The sequence below is a fragment of the Pseudopipra pipra genome, chromosome 6, assembly GCF_036250125.1.
Source record: "Pseudopipra pipra isolate bDixPip1 chromosome 6, bDixPip1.hap1, whole genome shotgun sequence".
NCBI classification, from domain to species: domain Eukaryota; kingdom Metazoa; phylum Chordata; class Aves; order Passeriformes; family Pipridae; genus Pseudopipra; species Pseudopipra pipra.
Genome location: NC_087554.1, coordinates 58436188 through 58455524, shown reverse-complemented (window position 1 = coordinate 58455524; position 19337 = coordinate 58436188). Strand labels below are relative to the sequence as shown.

Genomic DNA, 19337 nt, shown 5'->3' with positions numbered 1-19337 from the left:
GACTTTTCAAGGGTAACTTTTACAAATTGAAAAGCTCCCACAGCAGCTGCACAGAAATCTGTGCCTGGTTTATGCTGCCCGGGAGAGAGGCTGGTCTGCAGTTCCTGTAACTGCTCGGCTTCATGGCATGTGATGGGGCTGATGGCACTGGGGAGGCAACAGACACGTGCCACTGCCTTAAAAAAAAAAAATCAGTCATTGTTATTTTTGTCTGTTTCACATGCCAAATGTAAAAAATAGATCGTAGAGTTGCATAAATGTGTTCCCTGCTAGATAACTTTCAATTTGTTAAAGGCATAATCGGGTGCATAACTGGCTAAAAACTGGCATTAAAATGCCTAAGGAGTGGACAGCTTCTGAGGCACCTGTAAAGGGCACTGGAGGACCCTACATTCAGATCTCTGATCACTGTGGATTTTATTTAAAATGTTACAAAAGCCACTTAAGCCCTTATCTTTAAAAGTATGTTGATATATAAGTGATGTGACTTAGTACCTTTAAGAATCTGACCTGCAATCTCTGTCTATGCCCCCAGTATTGCAGTGCTTCACTTCATGGGCTGCTGTGGAGTCAAGACAGAGGTGATTCACAGAGCAGAGCTTTTCCAGCATCCTGGCAATAAGAAAAGCAAAAGGGTTTAAGAAAAGCCAGGGGGGTGAAACTTGGTGTGAATATGCAGGGCTTTTGGTAAATTGGACAATTTGCTTTCAAAAGGAAAAGGAGGTTGAAAGGAATAGTGCAGAAAGGGAAGTTCCCATTTGCTGCACAGATGTGGTAATAGTGATTTAGTTAATATTTATACAATATTTGGATTTGAAAAGACCTATTCCTGTAGAAATATTTTCATCACCTTCATTGAGCTTTGGATAAACTTCTCAATCTCTACAAAAAATACTTGGTTTTTTAATTGCTTAACACGATGTTGCTGAACATAAATGCTGGAAATAACTCTTTTCCCTGCTTTCCTGTCTGCAGAAAATGAAACTCAGTGGCTGAGTGGAAAGGAAGGGACTACACAAAGGGCTCGGGGGTGAATTGCTCACTCTTTCCCTGGGTTGGCAAGTAGTTAAGGTTTCTTCTGATAGTTCTGATCATTTAGATAATGTACCTGCTTGGTGTGTTAGCTCATATCAGCAGTTCTGTCTTGAAGGAGCTCTCAGTTATCTCTGCTGACCATGATTCAGTTCATTTTTCTGAGCTGTCAAGGAGTGTAGAAAAGGTTATTTTGGATGAAACTTAAATAAATGCCCCAAGAAGGTGCTGCAGCTGTCTGTGGGCATTGAAGCTAGAGTTAGTCCGACACAGCCTTTCTTCCCTGCACACATGGTGGATATGCTGTGTGGTGAGCACCAGCTCTTTTGATCTGTTGATCTGTTCCTGATGAGCTCCCCTGCTTGCTACTGAAGACATAGCCTCAGCTGACCCCAGTGGTGAAAGGAAGATATAAAAATATCGTACACAAGAGGTAATTCCTTCTGGTGAAACAAAGATGGGAAGATGACAGAAAGGCTTGTGCTCATAATTTCAAATAATTGGTTAAATTTTTTTTCTTTTTTTAAGGAAAAAAGCCATACAGTTGTAAATTGTTCACTGGCAATGATGCACCAGTCCTTGTGATAGAAGAAAACCTCTTTGGTGACAATGTTTGATGAGCATGGACAGACGGCTACATCTGTTCTGTCATGATTTGCTTGCCTCAGCTTATTGCCAAGGGAGGAGGCGGTGCTTTCCTTGGAGCTGCCATTCTCCTACCTCAGGAAGGGAGACACAAAATGCAACAGAGGAGAGGAGACTAATTTTAAGTCTGTTTTTTCTGTATCACCGCTGAAGGAAGGCTGAGAGTAAAACAGTGGCTGGCAGTGCTTCTGCTCTCCTCTTCCTTCTGGGAGAGTTCAGCACTGGTGTGGTCCCTGCCATTCCCTGTGCTCTTAATGATCAGTCTGGTTTGTAGCACTTGTTGATAGCTCATTACTGAATAAAACAGTCATTGTCCAGCAGTGTGTATTGATTTTTGAATAGCCTACGTGACACATTTCTTGTATGTGTTATTCCTCCCTAAAGAGTTGTTAACACACAGTGAAATATGATAGATTTTGGTTGCTTTCAGATTAGCAGGTTCTTATTTTGTTCTTTCAGATCCACTTTTTTGAGTTGGCGAGTTTTGACCTGAAGTGAAGGAATGATCAGGGGTTTTTTTGATAGCTTTCCTATTCTGGATCAGTGATGTTTTGAAAACTAGGGCAAGAGAAAAACCAAGGTCACTTAGAGTCCTACGAAAAGGCCTAACAAAGAATCCATTCACCCTCATAAAAATAAAAATCCGTATTAATTAACCACGTGGTAGAGATAAGAATTGGAGAGCTTGATTAAATCATTAGTGCCTCTGAGCAGTAGCGTCGTCGGAGGGGAGCTGGGAGGGAAAACACACTCAGCCTGAAAATTGCAATACGACTGCCTGCCACGGTGCCAGAAGCACATCTGTATCGAGCTGTGTGTGGTGTGGCCTGCCTGGAAACAGTGACTGCTGCACTACAATCTGGGGAAATATTGGCGGGCCTGGAGTTTTGTTATTAATTCAGGGGGAAAGTCTATTATTGTTATTATTTATTTGGGTAGGAAAATAAGGCAGCTGAGGCGGCAGCTGCTTGGAAGGCAGCCTGGTGGATTGCATTAGGCAGTGGCTATAGTGGCGGGTTTAAAGTGTTCTTAGGTGTGTACAGTGAACTAACCACCTTATACTTTCACCTGGTGAGACATTTGCCTGAGAGCTGCTCATGTGAATCAACACTTCCAGTATCTGGCCCATATTGCATAATGAAGCATGTTAATATGGATGTCAACCAAAACAAGACCAAGTGTCTCCTCCTAACCATCTTTCTGTGACTGATCCCAAATGCAAGTTCTCCAAAGCAATAGCAGTAGTGTATGTTTGGCAAGAGCTGTAGCTGCAAAAGTCACTGGCGTCAGGCACAGTAGTCAGTATTTGCTTTCTGTCCCTTTTTAAGTGCTAGAGCAATGCCAGCCTTGACTGTCTGATAAAATTGAGCGCAGCTACCCAATAATTGCTTGTTGAGTAATTGGAATGGCTCCCACGTGGTGTTCAACCAAAGGGTGTGGTTGGGTGCTGTGCTAACATGAAGCCAGTATCTCCATGCTATTTTTGTACTCCTCGTGAGCATGTTTGCACTTTCTGTTTCCCGAACAAAACATGATTTTGTCATTGCATTTTTGTCTGCATCTTTAAGATTGCCCTTATCTTACTGTTCTGTATGATCTCTGATGATTATGAAGAATTGTAAAACAATGCAGTAAGCAGGGCAAACTGACTGCTTCATGCTCCAACAGGATCATAGTGTTGCACATTAGAGGAGGGCTGTTGAAAGGCGCCTTAGTTACAGGATGCAAAACAGTCCTCGATGCACATAATGCATGAATGTTTTTGTTGCCACTCACCCTCCCAGTGAAGCAGGAGGAGGCCTGTGGTGTTGGGAGCAGGAAGCTGGGTTATCCTCAAGAGAATTGCTGTGCCTCATGAGCTGATGAAGCTCCTTCAGGCCATCTTGGATGATGAAAAGATAGCTACAACTGGGGTTTGTGTTTGCAAATTCCCAGAGTGTAGTAAAGTGTGAGACGTTTTCCTCTGAGTGGCATTTTCATTTTCATGGGCAGAGGAGTCAACATTATTTTTTTTCCCCCCAAGGGCTTGATATTTTTGGTATCCTTCATCCTGCCAAGCCTACCAAAACATACATATCTATTGCTGAGTAGTCTTTTACTTGCCTTATGATGTCAAACTTGCATTTAATTAATCTTTGGTGCAAGAGCTTGCTTTCAGAGGCAGAAGAGATGGTCTCTTCCCACCTAGATTTGTTTCTTTGTGCAAGCCCATGGCCTGGTCAGTGTCCAGATGCCTCTCCCATGCAGTGGGAGGATTTATCCCAGCTGGGAAGTGGGCAGCGAGTACCCCCCAGCTGCCTTGCCCACTGTGTTCCTCCATGGGCCATTCACCCTGCTGAACCACTCACAGCCCCTTAGGGAGCTGCCTTGAGGCCGTGGAGCAGGACATGCACCGGCCTCTCCTGTGCTCCCACCAGGGCCCTGGATGGGCATTCCCTGGTCCATCTGCCTCTCTGTACATGGGAGCTCTGAGCCTCTCTGTCTCCATGACCCTCTGCTCCAACTACCTAACTCAGCCCCTCCGGCCGCCCAGCACAGCGGGGAGAGGAGCTTGTTCTTTCTCTCCACTTTGCACCTCTCCTGCCCCTCAGGCTTTGCTTCCCTGCTGCCTGCCATGAGCGTTGCAGGATACCCCTGGTGCACTGCCCGTCGCCATGTGCCCACCTCAGCCCTCAGAGGGAAGGGTGGGAAGAGCCCTGCAGCTGGCACAGGCCAAAGGTGATGGTTTGGGTGACCAACACATCAGCTCTCCCAGCTGTGTAGTCTTGCCCTCCTCAGCTAATAGTCCATTTGACCTGCTTTGTAATGCCCGGGCTATTCATAACCAGTGCAGCCTTTTGGGTGTTTATTCCAGTGGGGAAGAAGGCAGGGATGACCACCTTACCACAGCTCCAGGCAGGCCCCTTTTGGGCATGCTGTTACTTTTTAATCTGTTTTTGGGAAGCCGGTTGCAGCACTTGCAGTCAAGGCTGCTGTGGAAAGGGAGGGAAGAAGGAGTTTGTGTTCAGGCTTGTTCCCACGAACCTTTGGGATGACTGCTGGTGGAATGGGAGCCTGTAATCTCAGGGGCCAGCACCTCCAGCCATCACCTCAGACCTGGGTACAGACATCCAGCCCCTAGGGATGTATGGTTGGGTTTTGTGGTGATTCTTGGGAATGGGCTGGTTTTTTGGGAGGGAGCATGAGCTGGAGTCATGTAATGCACTGACCATGACCAGGGCCAGAGAGCTGGTCTGGTCTGACTCTGCTGCTCACCATCTGCTTCACCTTTCGGGGGAACTCATCCTTTTTTTGTCTCTACTGCCCACAGGCCATGGAGAAAGGCCTTCCCCTCTCTTGAGCTCTACTCTGGTACGAGAAACAGCTTAAATACTCTAATTTTTGAAACATGGGCTTAACTAACTCCCTGTCTCCCTTCACAACTGGTGGTAGTTGCTCACCCTGTACCACCGTGAGGGACCTGGGGGCAGAGCTGGATCTCTGTGTGTCACTGGGTCACGCTTTGAGTTCTGCGTCACTGTTTTTTTGCAGTGATACAAGTTCAAACACTTCCTTCTTTCTTCCACCTTTTTTAAAACCCTATGAGCTCCATTTTGGCTGGATTAATAATCTGTATACCCTAGGGGGGGCCAGCACTGAAAAGGTTGCTGTTAGAGGTTGTATTCCCCCCACGGCAGCCAAATAACTCTCCAGGCCTTCAGTTGGCAACCAAGACATCTCATCGTGTGGCTTCACCTGCAGATGTGCATTTATCACAGTCCCATCACCCAATGTAATGCATGGCTTTTCCTGAATTTCCAGATGTATCTCGTACTGATGATGGCCCAGAGTCTTTCAAGGAACATTAGGAATGAACAGAGTTATTGTAGACATATTTCTTTATAGAGTTATGTGTTCACACCACTGTTTGTATTTGCTGAGCTTCTGAGGAAACCTTCATTAGTTGCTTCTTGCTGCATCCTGTAGAGTATGCTTGATGGTTGTAGAGGTCTCTGCAGAATCAACCCTGCAAGAAAAAAAATACCATCTCTAAAATATGACTCAAGAAAAACTGATGTTAAATAATAGTTAATAGTAACATAATATCTGGAAGAATGGACCTTAGGTTTGAGATGAACGCCGTGTAAGTTTTTAAGAGAGAGAAATAAAACCAGATAACTTTTTCCATTAACAGTTTTTTTCCTTTTTTTTTTTTTTTATTTCCCAGTGCAGCGAGAGTTCACACAGAAGAAAACCTTCACTAGTTGGATAAATTCAATATTGGCAAAGGTAGGAACGGGATTCTTTAGCAAAGACATGCCTTTTGCCTTTTCAATTTGGATGTGCTGTATGGAGATTGATTTTTAGGAATAAACAAAATTAGTACGAGTTTTTTTTATCACTGGATGGAAAAAGTAGCCCCTGGAAAGCATTTGTTTAATAAGTGCAACAGCACTGTATTGGTGAATGTCCAAGAACATTTGTAAGAGAGGGTTTTTAAGTAGATGACACTCTTCCTCGCTCATGTGGTAAAACCTGTGGTGAATTGTGGCACATGTCTCGGGGTTTTATGGGTTTCTGTGTTTACAATTAGTTTTACTGTGATTAGGTAAGTGTTATTCTATTATGCAATCCAAGAACATGAGTGTAATGAGCTGAACTGAGCAACTGGTAAGTATGAAGACAAACCTCATAGTAGCGTAGGCACTCTTTAAGCTTTCACAAAACAGCTCCTGCAGCTGTGCTGAGGCTCTGACTTGCTCAGGTAAGAAAAAATAATCCTATTTTGGTCCCTCCTTGAGCAGAAGCTGATGAGCTCATGCTAAATTTGTGTTATGTTCACCACAAGTGGGTAAAAAGAGGTTTAGTTATGCAACTTTATACTCAGATTTGTACTTGGGGTATATTGATTAAGGTCTCAAAATGTGAATTAACTGCTTTGTTTAGCTTTCCCTTTCTCAAAATTTTGGGGTCTTTTGCAACATGCATCCTTGAAAAATGTAAATATTTGAAAGTGAGGCCTAAAATAACCCTTATAAAACACAGAGGCAGAGCAAAGGGGAATAAGACACAAGCATAATAAAGGGTTAGAAGAAGAGGGATATGGCTGATTAGATGCAGGATTTTTATTTCAGCTTAATGAAAAAATAAAGGATGCTAAACATTTTTTAACAGAGTAATCAGAGTGTGATGTTTTGTAGTGTGATGAATTCGAAATGACAAAAGATAAAAATTTATTTTGCAGCATACGCCTCCTTCTGTTATCTCAGACCTGTATACAGACATACAGCAAGGACATTTGCTTCTTGATCTGTTGGAAGTGCTTTCAGGTCAACATCTGGTAAGACAGAGTAATAAAAATATTACCTCAATCCTTTTTCAAATCCAGCAAAGATTTCTGGATATGCTTAATTATAACCATATGAATGATCCTTCTGGAGTCGTAGAGCTAGTTGCAAGTTTACACCACTGACTCTGAAACACACTGAAACAAGTTGATCCAAAGCAGTTTATGAATCTTAGCAGGACTTCCCTTATCAAAATGTAGAATAAAATTGATTTTTGCAGTTGAGGATGTAACATGTTCTTTTTGCTTCGCAGCCACGGGAAAAAGGATTTAATACCTTCCAGTGTAGAAGTAATATAGAAAATGCTCTGACATTTTTAAAGAGCAGATCAGTGAGTATTAACTTCAAAATTCCCAACTAAAGCCAGTTTAGCTGGTGGAACATTTTCTTTGTTAACAATGATCCCTTTTTTTTCCTTCTTAGCTGAAGCTCATAAATATTCATGTTGCTGACATTATCGAAGGAAAACCTTCCATTGTGCTTGGCCTAATCTGGACCATTATATTTCATTTTCATGTAAGTATTTCAGCGATGTAAGAGAGTTTTAGTAGGGGGGAAAAAGCACAAAAATGTGTTATATGATTGCCAAATGAGATGAATTAGAACAAAGCAAAAGATTATCTTCTGACATCTGGAAGTGACAGCTCAAGGAGGAGATGCACCAGTGCTGCTTCGCCAGTGCAGTGATGGCAGTGATGAACAGTATGTAGCTGCAAATGGTAGGAAGGATTGAGATTTTTCTTGAAGTAACAAATTAAAAAACAGCCTAACCTTTGCCTGTCTAAGACCTGTATGGATTAAGCTCCAAATGGAGCAAATAGTGTGAAGTGGCTCATCCATCTCCCTCAGAGGCAGCCCTGCTCTTCGCTGTTGACTGTGCTGTTGAACTGTACAGTTCTTGCTGTTATTTTTTTCGGTACCAGGTGCCTGAAATAACACAAAGGCTGTCATAGTAATGTTTCTTATACAACAAGAAGCTCAGAAGCAAAGTTTTTTAACAGTATTTGGCCCATATTTTTCATGGTAGAGGCACTTTGATGCTGAAGATTCTTGTGCTGCCTGTAGCCTATGCAGTACCTTCTTACCTAAACCAAGCTTCTCTAACCAAATGTAGATCTCTGAGGCCTGCACCCTGAGTGAGCAGGCTAACTCTGAGCATGTCTAATACATGTCACTGTTGAGAGCAGAAAACACAGACTGCTGTCACTGGTAGAAGTAGAAATTGAGTGAGAAGGACCCTTGACGTCATTGCTGGTACTCACAGGATAACATGGAAGTCTTTGGATTAATATATCCTGCCAAAAAATTGCCTAAAGATGGGAATTCCACATGAAATAGTTCAGATTGTACAGATTAAGAAGCCTGATCTGATTTTGGGTGGGAGGGAAACTACTGTTACAGCTGTGATTTGAGTCCTGTCTAATTCTCTGTGGTGTTCTGCCACTGATGTCTTGGTAATTTTTCACTGAAGCCTGATTAAGTCTCCCATTATCTCTGATAGATTGAAGAACTTGCCAGGACACTTGCTTGTACTTACAATCAGCCTTCACTTGATTGTTCAAGTGCTGTTGACTCCTCTCCAAAGGCAAGCAGATCAGCTAAAAAAAGTGCTAAAATTAAGGAACGATGGAAGATGTCTGCTACAAAGGCTCTATTGTTGTGGGCTAAAGAACAGTGTTCACTGTAAGTTCCATCCAAGCCTTATAAATAGTATGCTACATTTTGTATTACTGCTTTCCTCTAAATGTGGTGATATTTCTCCCTGTTTTTTAATATTGCTTAGTGACAGCTTAGCAGAAATCTCTTTAAGTTTCAGATGTGCTTACCTGTACTTTTAGCATCAATCAGGCCCTAAATGTTTTGAGATGAGTGAAGCTCATCTTATTAATAAAATACAACAATGTAATTTGAGTTGCTTTGCTGTTCTTTTTTGGGGCTTCTGTGTGAGAGGTCTAGTGGAATGTTTACATGATTTGCTAGTTTTAATCCTCATGTTTGGCACTGGTTCAAAAAATTTCAATAATTAATTTTTTTTTAAATGGAAAATGTAGGATTTCTACGATTCCCACATCTTGTTTCTTTCTGTCAAAACAGTGTATGATCCCCAAGAATAATCCTCATCCTGGAGGTCCCAGTCCCTAATTCTAAATAGTTGTTTCCTTATGCTTGATGTACAGATAGCACTGTTGCTTTCAGTGGGAGTATTCACAGCACACAGTCTACAGCAGATACAGATATTTCTTGCAAGGAGCAGACTTTCTGCCACTTACACTTTTTTTTCAAGGGCTGCTGCTTTGCTCCAGGATCTTTCAAATATGTTTTACAGTGATGTCACTCCTTTCTCTCCAGCTCTTTGGTTGCTTTATGTTCTAATAACATTCTGCTAATATTCCATGTTATTAGTTGGAGATAAAGACCTTCATCAGCACATCAGACACTTTCTTCTGGGAGAATAGCACTGAAGTTTGCCTTTTAGCTGTGTTTTGTCAGAACAAGATTAATTGGCATGTAAAAACCATCTCTTTGTCTATTTAATCTTCCTCTTTCTTTTGCCTGTTTTTCAGCAATACTACTGTCTGGTTTGTAGTATCTGTTCTGAACTGTCATTACACTGAATGATTTTGTTATCAGTGAATCAGTAGTTTTTGATAAAGGAAAAAGTCTTGTAAGTCTTGGCTGGTTGTTTTGTAACTAAGTTTGATCACCCGAAATCCCACAACTTTTCCATGCTGTAACATACTCATAATATACAGGCTGTTTTTGGAAACTTGTCCCAGAATTCACTGTGGCCTGCAGTGCTGGGCATCTCACAGTCCTGTCCAGGCACTGCTTAATAGAAGATGTTTTGAAGACACTAAACTAAGAGAAAAAGAAATATTTTCCTGCAGTAGTACATAACTTTTTTAAGTTCTGGGTTGTGTAAAATGCCAGAGTTGATTCCAGTTCTCAGTGCCCTTACAGACAAATACGTCATGTTCTGCAGTGCTTTGCTTGTTGTTTTTCCATCCCATAGAAAGCAAAAATACTGAGCACAAAGGTGTTGTTCAGAAGGGATATTGGATCAGCAAGGCTTCATTTTCAGAATGCAACATAAGACAAAAAAAATAGTCATTTTTAAGAATAATATAAAAATATGTACTTGTAAAAAAATTGGGTGGTATTGGCTGTACTGTTGTCTGACTCAGCTTCTGCAGAAGTTCAGTGGCAGGGTTCTCTTGGATTTGGTTCATCCTCCATTTTACTAAACTTATATTCTATTTCTAAATTTGTACTTTTAGCCTGTTTACTCAGAAAGCCTTATATTTTGTCTCTAATAATTTTTGGGGTAGGCACGGCTCTATCAACGTGACTGATTTCAAGTCCAGCTGGCGGAGTGGACTGGCTTTTTTAGCCATCATCCAAACCTTACGACCAGGTCTAGTTGATCTGGAGAAGGCAAAAGCCAGAAGCAGTAAAGAAAACCTGAAAGAGGCTTTCAGAATTGCAGAACTGGAGCTGAATATCCCACGACTCCTTGAGCCTGAAGGTAAATGATCAGCTTTTTTTTAATCTTCGTTATCAGGAGTCAGATTAATATAATCCTGTGTGCCTTGAATTGTAACACAGGAAAAAGTAAGACTGTGCTTAAGTCTGAAATGGAACATTGATCTTTACTGTAATTCTCAAACCTCAAGTTCTTTATAGAGTCAGCTGTACTTAGGAATTATATGATTTTTGAATTGGCAACAACTGCAGCAACAATATACATAAGAAATTATATGAAACATTCCTGTTCATGGGAGAAACTTCTTCATTAGTTAATCATGTTATATTAAAATATTCCCAAGGAAAAAAATGTTCATTACATATTAATTTCTGTCAATGGTATGTTAAGTGAGCTGTTGCAAAATAAACATGTTTATGGTAATGTGTTTTAATAACTGCAGTATAGTGTGTAATTATGTGATCAGGCCTGGAAGGCTGCATAATTATGTAAATGCTGTATTGGCTCTTGTAGATGTTGACATTATGAATCCAGATGAAAAATCAATCATGACTTATGTGGCTCAGTTTTTGCAATACTCCAAGAATTTGCCTGAGTCTGAAGAAGACATGCAGGTATGTCATGTGGTTTGTCACTGGGACATTTTTAGATGAACGTGCATCATGAATGCCAAGACTATCAGTGCTTTCTTTGCCCAGTTTATAATCTCAGTCAGTAACAGTTAGATTGTAGAGCCTCTGATTCTGCTACTGACAGGACTCAATTGGTTTGAACCTTATGATGCTCCTGTGTGGTAGAAAAGACTCCATGTTACAGATTTTCAGTGGAATTGCTGTGGAGGTTATCTTTTTTTTTTTCATTTAAGTGTTACGGAGGGCATTTTTGAGCTTGGTTGTCTTCCTCTGTGCTCTGAAGTCTAAGTAAATGTTGGAGTAGAGGCAAACAGATTTGCAAATACACGGAACAATTAGCTTTAAATTTAATAGCTGACATGTAAAGTGGACAGAAGTTGTCACTCACAGATGACACTGACTGGAAAACCACATTTTCTATTCTCTGTATTCTTCTATGAAAGTTTATGTATTAATTGGTTATTCACGTATCTCCATACCAATAATCTCCTTTTAGGAGGACTGCAGTCAGGCACTTCTTTTGGTTCATTCACATATGCAGTGCCAGGTTTAAAACTTTGGCCTTGCTCTGTAACAGTGCCTAACCCAAAAGTCATCAGAGTCACCAGGAATTTGTTTTTCAGTAGCTTTGAACGGACTTTATCATATGCTGGATGAGTGTTGTTTTATGGCACAATGTAAACTGAAAACAAGGCTTGTATAATGGAAAAATGAAATTTTCTGCTCTAATTACCAGGAAAAAGTAAGAGAGGCCATGGGCTGGTTGGCTGCACAGGAGGAGAAGTTAGCAAAGCTGCTGATTGACACAGAGAATGAAACATATTACCAGAAGTGCAAAGTAAGTTGCATTTCATGTTTAACTGCTTCTGTGAAACGAAACTGTTTCTGGGAATATTTTTAATGTTTTTCATCTTCATTGCTTAAACTGAAGTGTTAAATAAACTTTTAAACAAAAGTTGGAAATCTGACGATGAATTTGGTATGATTGAAGGAAAGGTAGGATAAAATCCTTTCTATTATGAAAAAGATATATATTGTTTGGTTTCTTAGCAGAGCACGTTTCTTTTGGAGAGAGTAAAGTAGTATCTTAGTTGATGTAGTTGAAGGCTTGGACAAGATTCAAGCACGTAGGCCCTTTGCAGGGCCTTCACTATTCTGTTTTAATTACAACAGTAGGTTTTGCCCAACTAATGTTGTAGAGGAGTAGCTGAAATGTTGGCTATAGGTTGTGCTGAAGTAAAATTTCCTTTGGTTTATGTTGTTGCCAGAGTTTGTAATAAAATGGCCCGTGGGGAACTGTGAGGAGAGGAATTTTCCCTTTCTCTTGCTGGGAGGGGAGAACTGTGTTCTGACTGCACTGACATCATATTAAATACAGACTTAGGGAATGGCACCTATAATTTCAGACCCAAACACTGCCTGGAGACAAGTATGCCTCTTGCTATCTTGCCTTTGCATGCATCACACCCTTTGAAGTTAATGGAAGTCATACCAGTGTGTTCAAAGGCAGTACTTGGCTTCATGAGCTTCCATCTGAAGATTTCTGTGAATTACTCTTCTATTTTATCCCTAGGAAATGATGTCATTTATGGAAACATTTAACCAAGAAAAGAACGCCTTTCTGCCTGTGTTGTCATCAAAAAGAAGTGAAGCTGAGCTGAGTGAAGACCAGAAGCAGATGAGGGAAGAGTGGGATAAAGTGATCTCTCAGGTCAGAGGCATTTCTTGCTCACCTCGTTACCAGTGTGATGGAGAAGCCTGAGTCTGCCCAAGAATTCACTCTGGGAAAAGTGGGGAGGTGATACTTTATTTGGAATGATAAAAGAGCTATTGACCATGAACCTGAAGTCCAGACAGTCTGAGTGGTGTTCAGTGCCCAAGAGGAGGCAGAAGGTGACTGTGTGTTACCCTTCTGCCTCCTGAGCCTCAGGACTGTGAGATGTCTGCAGAAAATGCCCTGCATTTGGTTATCTTTGAGCACTCTTCTGATGAAAGTTTTTGGCCTATTTATGCTTAAAAGGTTATTTTGGGACATAGTCACGGCTCAGACAGTGATAGAGCTGGGAAAAGTGTGTTAATATATTCTTTCCCATGGCACAGATCCTGATATAGTGAGACCTGGTTGGTCAGTGCTTTGCAGTGAGGTTGGCTGTGTTAGATCCCTCTGCCACAAATAGGGACGTGTTGGGCCATGCTGGTAATTGCTCTTTTTGGAAGAGCTTTTTTGTCAGCCTCATGACAGAAAAATGTTCATTTCTGTTTCCCCTCTATTTTTGCAACTAGTTTACTATAAATTTTCCAGTTGTTGGGCCTTGAGATGGTGACCAGCGAAGGATTAGTTACACCAAATTCTCTGTGGTGTTACAGAGGTTACAGGCTGGGAGGAAACCTGAGCTTCAGATAAACATAACTTATTTGCAGCTGACTTCACTGGAAGCTCCTTTCCTGAAGGGTGACAGGTGTGGGGAGTGGGTTTCTGGGATGTCTGGAGTGTCAGTTTATGCAGCTTTTATGAGTATCTTGGGGATGGAGAAGAAAATAATAGTGAGAAATTTAATCACTTGTTTTCCTTTTAAAGATTAACGAGTGGAAAGCGAAGCTGGACCAGATGTTGCCCTCCCCTCTGGGTAGCATTGAGGCTTGGCTTCAGGAGGTAGAACATCTGCAGGCAGAAGATTTGCCTGATTTGCAGGACCCATTTAAAGCAATGTCTCTCTTCAGAGAAAAAATTGTAATACTTAAGGTATGCTGATCACAAAGGAACATTCTGCTTCAGTTTGACCCAGCAAAGCACTTGTTGTGGAATTGCTGTTTGACGTTTTGGGAAGTGGGGTGTGTGTATGTTTATCTTCTGAAGATGAAAAGCTCTTCTGAACATACCTTTGAAGAATGATGAGTTTAATTAAATAACTGCATGGGTCTATAAGGAAGGTTTCTGACTTCACTGGGGTGAGATTAAATTTGAATACTACCTGAATGAGTAAATTATGGTATTCTTTTTTATGTGGTTCCTGCAACTTATTTGTTAAGTAATAACACAGGGTAATTGCATCCTTATCTTTAAATCTGTGCTCAATGCATACCTATTCAGAAAAGCACTTGAGCTCAAGGTTACATTCCAGTGAGTTCAGCAAATTTGTTTAAAGTTAAATATTTGCTGAATCACTCAGTATTTCTGTTCAAGGCAGTAGGAGATACTTTGATACCTCGATACCGTGCAAGTTATTTATTCCGATCTTGAAATTTTTCACTGATAATAATTTAAACATCTTTTTGAGTTTGAAAACTCTGAAAGAGCAGATATGTTGATGCCTGTTGATCATCATAATGCCATACTTTGGTTTTTTATGAACAAGTCTGCTTTTTCTTTTTTTTTTGGCAAGTCCTTAAAAAGAATTGAAATAATGGGCAGTGGAGGTTCTTGCAAGTGGCTCGGTAACACCACTTTTTTGTGCTGTTGCTAGTCACTTCCTGATGAGAGATGGCTTTTTAACTCCTTTGCCAGCCTTTAGCCATTTGATCCAAGATTTCTGTTGTGCAGCCTAAGTAGTTAAAGTGTTTTTAAGAATGAGACAAAGATGGAGATGTAATTTGTTAAGGAGTTTTGTTTTTGCCATTGAATATGTAGATAAAAACGATTACATTCCTTGAGAAGAAGAAACCTATAATACTTCATTTCTGTCAAATTCACTTTTCTTGATGGGAAGATATTCTGCTGAGAATTTTTTCTCCTTCCTTCTTCTAGTCAGTCCTCTGGTCAGGGATCATATTGCCAAGGTGATGCCTTATAATGGAAATTTTACTTTCTCTTAAGGTCTAGAGAATTACCCACCAATGCTCCTGCGTGACTTGTATAGTGTTAAGGTTACAAAATCAAATGTTTAAAATCTGTGCACTATTTTTGTGGTTGAGGGCCTGGATTTAGCCATTTCCATTAACATACTTCCTAGCAAGTTTTATTACATAAAAATGACCTTCTATCATATTTCTTGATGTGCTTCTTACAAATATGCTTATATTCTGTGCAATGCATTTTATGTTTTATTTCTACATAGGGAATTTGGTGCTGAGACACATGCCTGTAAAATATTCCCCTGTCATGTGATACTGGCCATCAGGTGGTTAATTTGATGTGCTGTCATCATGGTGTTAGACAGAAATTTATTGAGCAGTCAGATGAGCTATTAAGCAAGTGACATGACAGGTTTGTTCAACAGGTTTTGCTGTCAGTCTTTGCTGACACATAGCTAAGAACAACTTAATATCCTGAAACTGTTACAATGACACTTTTATGTCCTAAAGGTGATAGTGAAAGTGCAGAAAAAACTGATAGTAGGAGTAGTGTAGGCTCATGTTCCTTATATTTAACTAGATGCACAGTGATAAGAGAAATGTGGTAGTCCTGCACTGAATATGCCTTTTAGAAGGTGATGAGGTAAATACTTTTATTGCACTTTAATGAGTAAAGGCACTGGAAGATTGTCTTTTGCTGGCTAATTCTTAATAGCTCTCACCCTAATGGCAGGTGACTTGCAGGTTCCCAGATGAAATGCTCTAGATTAAAATGAATGCCTTACTATGTCTTTTTTTCCCCAGGGTTTGATGGATTGTTTTGATTCTCACTTGGACACCCTTCAGTCATTTAAGAATGAAGATGAGAATAATATGCCACTGGTCTTGCCTGAAAAATTAGAGGAAATGAAAAGAAGGTTGTGATGCTTATATTTCCTCTACTTTGACTATGTTGTATTTTAGCTCTGCTATTGACTTGTTCTGCTGTTCTGAAAAAAGCACATAATTTATCCATGCCTTGCAGAAAAAGAGCATTTTCCACTTAAGCACAGACTATCAAGTGGAGCAGGCAGGGATCTCTCATTGTCCAATGAGTGTTAATTATGTGTACAGAGTGGAGCTCATTAACAGGACCTTTTTAGATGCCCTTTGGTAGTGGGGATAGGAAACACCTACTAGGGATAGGAAACCTGAATATTTTGAATGTAAACATTTCCCTGGTGGTGGGGATTTCCACCTTTTAAAATCACTGAGATCTACAGCTTGTACAGTCCCAAATATCTGTTGGGAGGATTTTCAAATATGGCCAGTAAATCTGTATCTGTAACCTGAGATACTTTGACATAGAGATGGCAGATGCCCCTTTTCTGGGCATTTAAGGTTTTCCATACATTGAACAGACAATATTGACTAAAATTGTTGCTGCTTAAAAAAATGAGTTGTTCTTATCTTAAAATGTTATTCTTTCATAACGAAATAATATTTACATATGTGTAATTCTGAGTTTTTAGGGTAAAAACCTTGTATGTTAATGCCTTGTGTATCCGATGGTTATGAAAAAACTTTTGGAATGTTTTTCTGTTTGTAGAATCAGCAATATTCATTTCACAAACTCCAGCACTTTTCTTGAGTACCACTATGGACTGTGCTCAGCTATTGCCAATGAGGTGACATTAAAGCTAAATATCTGGGACATGAAATATGGATCAAAAGAGTCTGTGGAATCACTGCTGAAAAATTGGAATGTAAGTTTAAGATACATGTATCACACCCTGACAGTAATTCTTCTTTCCCAGCTCTCTTTGATTCAGGCTTATCTCTTTCTCATCAGAAGATACTATGGTAGTTGTTAGAAGCATGGTGGACTGGTGAGATCTGGGATTTATGCAAAGAAGGGCAGGTAGACTTCCACAGAAACTTACTTCACCCCTTACATCTTCCCATTTTGCTCTGAGTGGGAGTTCTTTCTTCAGTTTGGAGAAGTAATGCAAGCCACAACTGTATTTTTTCTCTCTGCCTTTTTTTATTTTTATTGTGAAGATTTATTTCTTTCTAGACCATTTTTAACCCAGCAGTAGCAGCTCTTCCCCGTCTGCAATCCACAGAAACCTCTCCTGGGTAGTTCCAGGAGTTGCTGTCTTCAAAACCAACCATTATTCACTTTGCTGCCTAACACTGCCTTTTGCTGTTGCCTCTTCCTTTTCCCTGCTTCTTTACCTCCTTATGCTTAATGATGAATATGAATTGTCCTGTTTTGTTAAATTTTGTGCTTAGTTCAGCTTCAGGAGTCAAATTACTAAAATGATACCACATGTAGTCTTGTAGGAGGGGATGGATTACCCCATCCCAAATACTGACAAACAGTATTGCATCAGGAATAAAGGCAGAGATGAAAACTGAAGGCATCAGTTTTGTCCCATCTCCATTTAATGGGAATGTGAATTCCATCTTAGTGGAGTTTCTAAAGAGTTTCTCAGAAGCTTTTCAGTGGCAAATCCCTAGTTAAATCAGTGGGAATTTCACCAGCCTGAGAACTGTGAAAGAAGGCAACAAGTTGTATAAAATAGTAGTTTTCCTGAGCAGTATCAACCTTACCCTGTGGTGACATGGGAGTACAGAGTTAATCTGAGCAGAGGTTGTTGATTCAGTTGGTTTCATAAATACTTATTATCTTGTTATTTCTACAGTTGTGGTTCATGGTCTTGCTCAAGCTGATAGAATATAGAGCTTTCCCGGGGAGTTTAAGGCTTGTTGCTGGTTTCTCTTGCTGCTCCCATGATATGAAGTCCTGGCTGAGTGGTGATGTGGTGGAGGGAGGCTGCAGGGGAGGCTGTTGTGTAGCCTTCTGGGTAGGACTTTTGTACGAGTGGGGAGCTCTGGGGGTGAGATGCAGCTCAGACAGAGAGAGGCTGAGGATCAACCCTCGTTCCCTGGGTGGATGTGCGAAGCAGAAGTCTCCTCCTCTGTTCCCATTTTTCTTCTCTCCCCCTTTTCTTGCCCAGTTTGGATCTTACTTCATCTGTGGCAGTAACTAGGCACATCGATATTTCTGTGCAGGGAAACCCACTTTTCACTTTTAGCACTTGGACTTACATGACTAAGTTCTGCCTGACTTGATCATCTGACTGATGTTATTTCTCAGTATTGCCCTCGGGCTGTAACTTTTTGAAACAAACATTCCTGACTCATGCAGGGCTGTGGCTCAGGCAATGGCATTCAGGAATTAATATTCCCATTAACCTTACTCTCTGCACAAGCAAAACAGAAGAACAGGTCTGTTTCAGACTGAAGGGTGCAGCTGAGTTGCTGGATGGGCTTTGCTCGGTTTACTTTTAACCTGCAGGTTGTAGGCTCATATTTGAAAAGTGTCCCAAGCTATATTTCTTACCCAGTTTTATGTGCTTCAGTGTTACTTATATCAATTGCTTTTCACTTTGGGCAGAATTTCATTGAAGAAAAGAATCTTGAAGCACAACTAGAAACTGCTACTCGAATCTGTGAAGATCTGAAAAACAAAAACATATGCGGTCTTGATTTAGGTAAGTTTGTGCACATAAGTTGATATGAAGACCTCTGTTTTGAACTGATGTGCTGTCACCAGTTTTAATTCCATCTACTGTTCTGTGTAAATAGTGTTTCTATTTAATTAACCTCTCTGTTTCCAAATGTATAACGATGATCCCTGTTTGATGTTCTAGGCGGAGACCCTCAAGAAATCAGCAAACTTTTTAAGACAGTGGAGTCAAAGATTTCCACGTGCAAAGACTATATTTCCAATGTAAATAGCACCTTACAGAAAGTCCTGTCCTCCTGGAGTAATTATACAGAAAACAATCACTTGTTAAAGACGTGGCTGGAAGAAAACAGAAATGAGCATCCAAAAGAGGTATGTGGTTGGATTTCTCTCTGTGATGGCAGACAGAGGTACTTGGAAGCCTCCTGGAAGGAAAGCATTATATGGGACAGTGGCTGTTTTTGTTGCTTTTCTGTTCCTCATTTTGGAAATAAACTTTTGACAGGATTCTGCTTTAAATTATTTCACTGCCTCTGTCTAGATCCCTGCCGAGGTCCTGGCAAAGAGGAATTCAATTCATGGTTCCTTAAATGAAGCTGGAAATTATCTCATCGAAGTCAGCAAAGAGCAAGTTGGATCAAATATTTCCAAAGAGCTGAAGAAACTGAACAGGAGATGGGCAAAGTTCATCAAGAGGACACACTTTGTGAGTTACTAGTTTCATATGACTCTTTTGCCATGCAGCCTTCAAAGTAATTTTCTAGACTTATCAGCTTGCTAATCAGAGATTCATCAGTCTTTCAGTCAACTGAATATTCCTAGTTTTAAAACAGGAGGAACAGAGAATACACAGAGGCATCCCAAGTCTTTGTGACTCATTTATTAAGTGCTCTTTATAATATGATGGAAAA

The 19337-nt window shown here is 40.5% G+C and overlaps 1 protein-coding gene across 6 annotated transcripts in view; it reads left to right on the top strand.

The window, feature by feature from the left end:
• The window catches only part of SYNE2 (spectrin repeat containing nuclear envelope protein 2), a 181387-nt gene that overhangs the window by 22901 nt on the left and 139149 nt on the right, over nucleotides 1-19337 (top strand). For all 6 annotated transcript variants that reach the window (XM_064659377.1, XM_064659380.1, XM_064659379.1 and 3 more), the window contains exons 3-17: nucleotides 5885-5946; nucleotides 6902-6997; nucleotides 7258-7335; nucleotides 7428-7520; nucleotides 8506-8687; nucleotides 10334-10530; nucleotides 11002-11102; nucleotides 11857-11958; nucleotides 12694-12831; nucleotides 13699-13863; nucleotides 15717-15829; nucleotides 16501-16657; nucleotides 18355-18451; nucleotides 18611-18798; nucleotides 18968-19132. In XM_064659377.1, coding sequence (XP_064515447.1) covers nucleotides 5885-5946; nucleotides 6902-6997; nucleotides 7258-7335; nucleotides 7428-7520; nucleotides 8506-8687; nucleotides 10334-10530; nucleotides 11002-11102; nucleotides 11857-11958; nucleotides 12694-12831; nucleotides 13699-13863; nucleotides 15717-15829; nucleotides 16501-16657; nucleotides 18355-18451; nucleotides 18611-18798; nucleotides 18968-19132 — 1934 coding nt within the window. The remainder of the gene's footprint in view (nucleotides 1-5884; nucleotides 5947-6901; nucleotides 6998-7257; nucleotides 7336-7427; nucleotides 7521-8505; nucleotides 8688-10333; nucleotides 10531-11001; nucleotides 11103-11856; nucleotides 11959-12693; nucleotides 12832-13698; nucleotides 13864-15716; nucleotides 15830-16500; nucleotides 16658-18354; nucleotides 18452-18610; nucleotides 18799-18967; nucleotides 19133-19337) is intronic.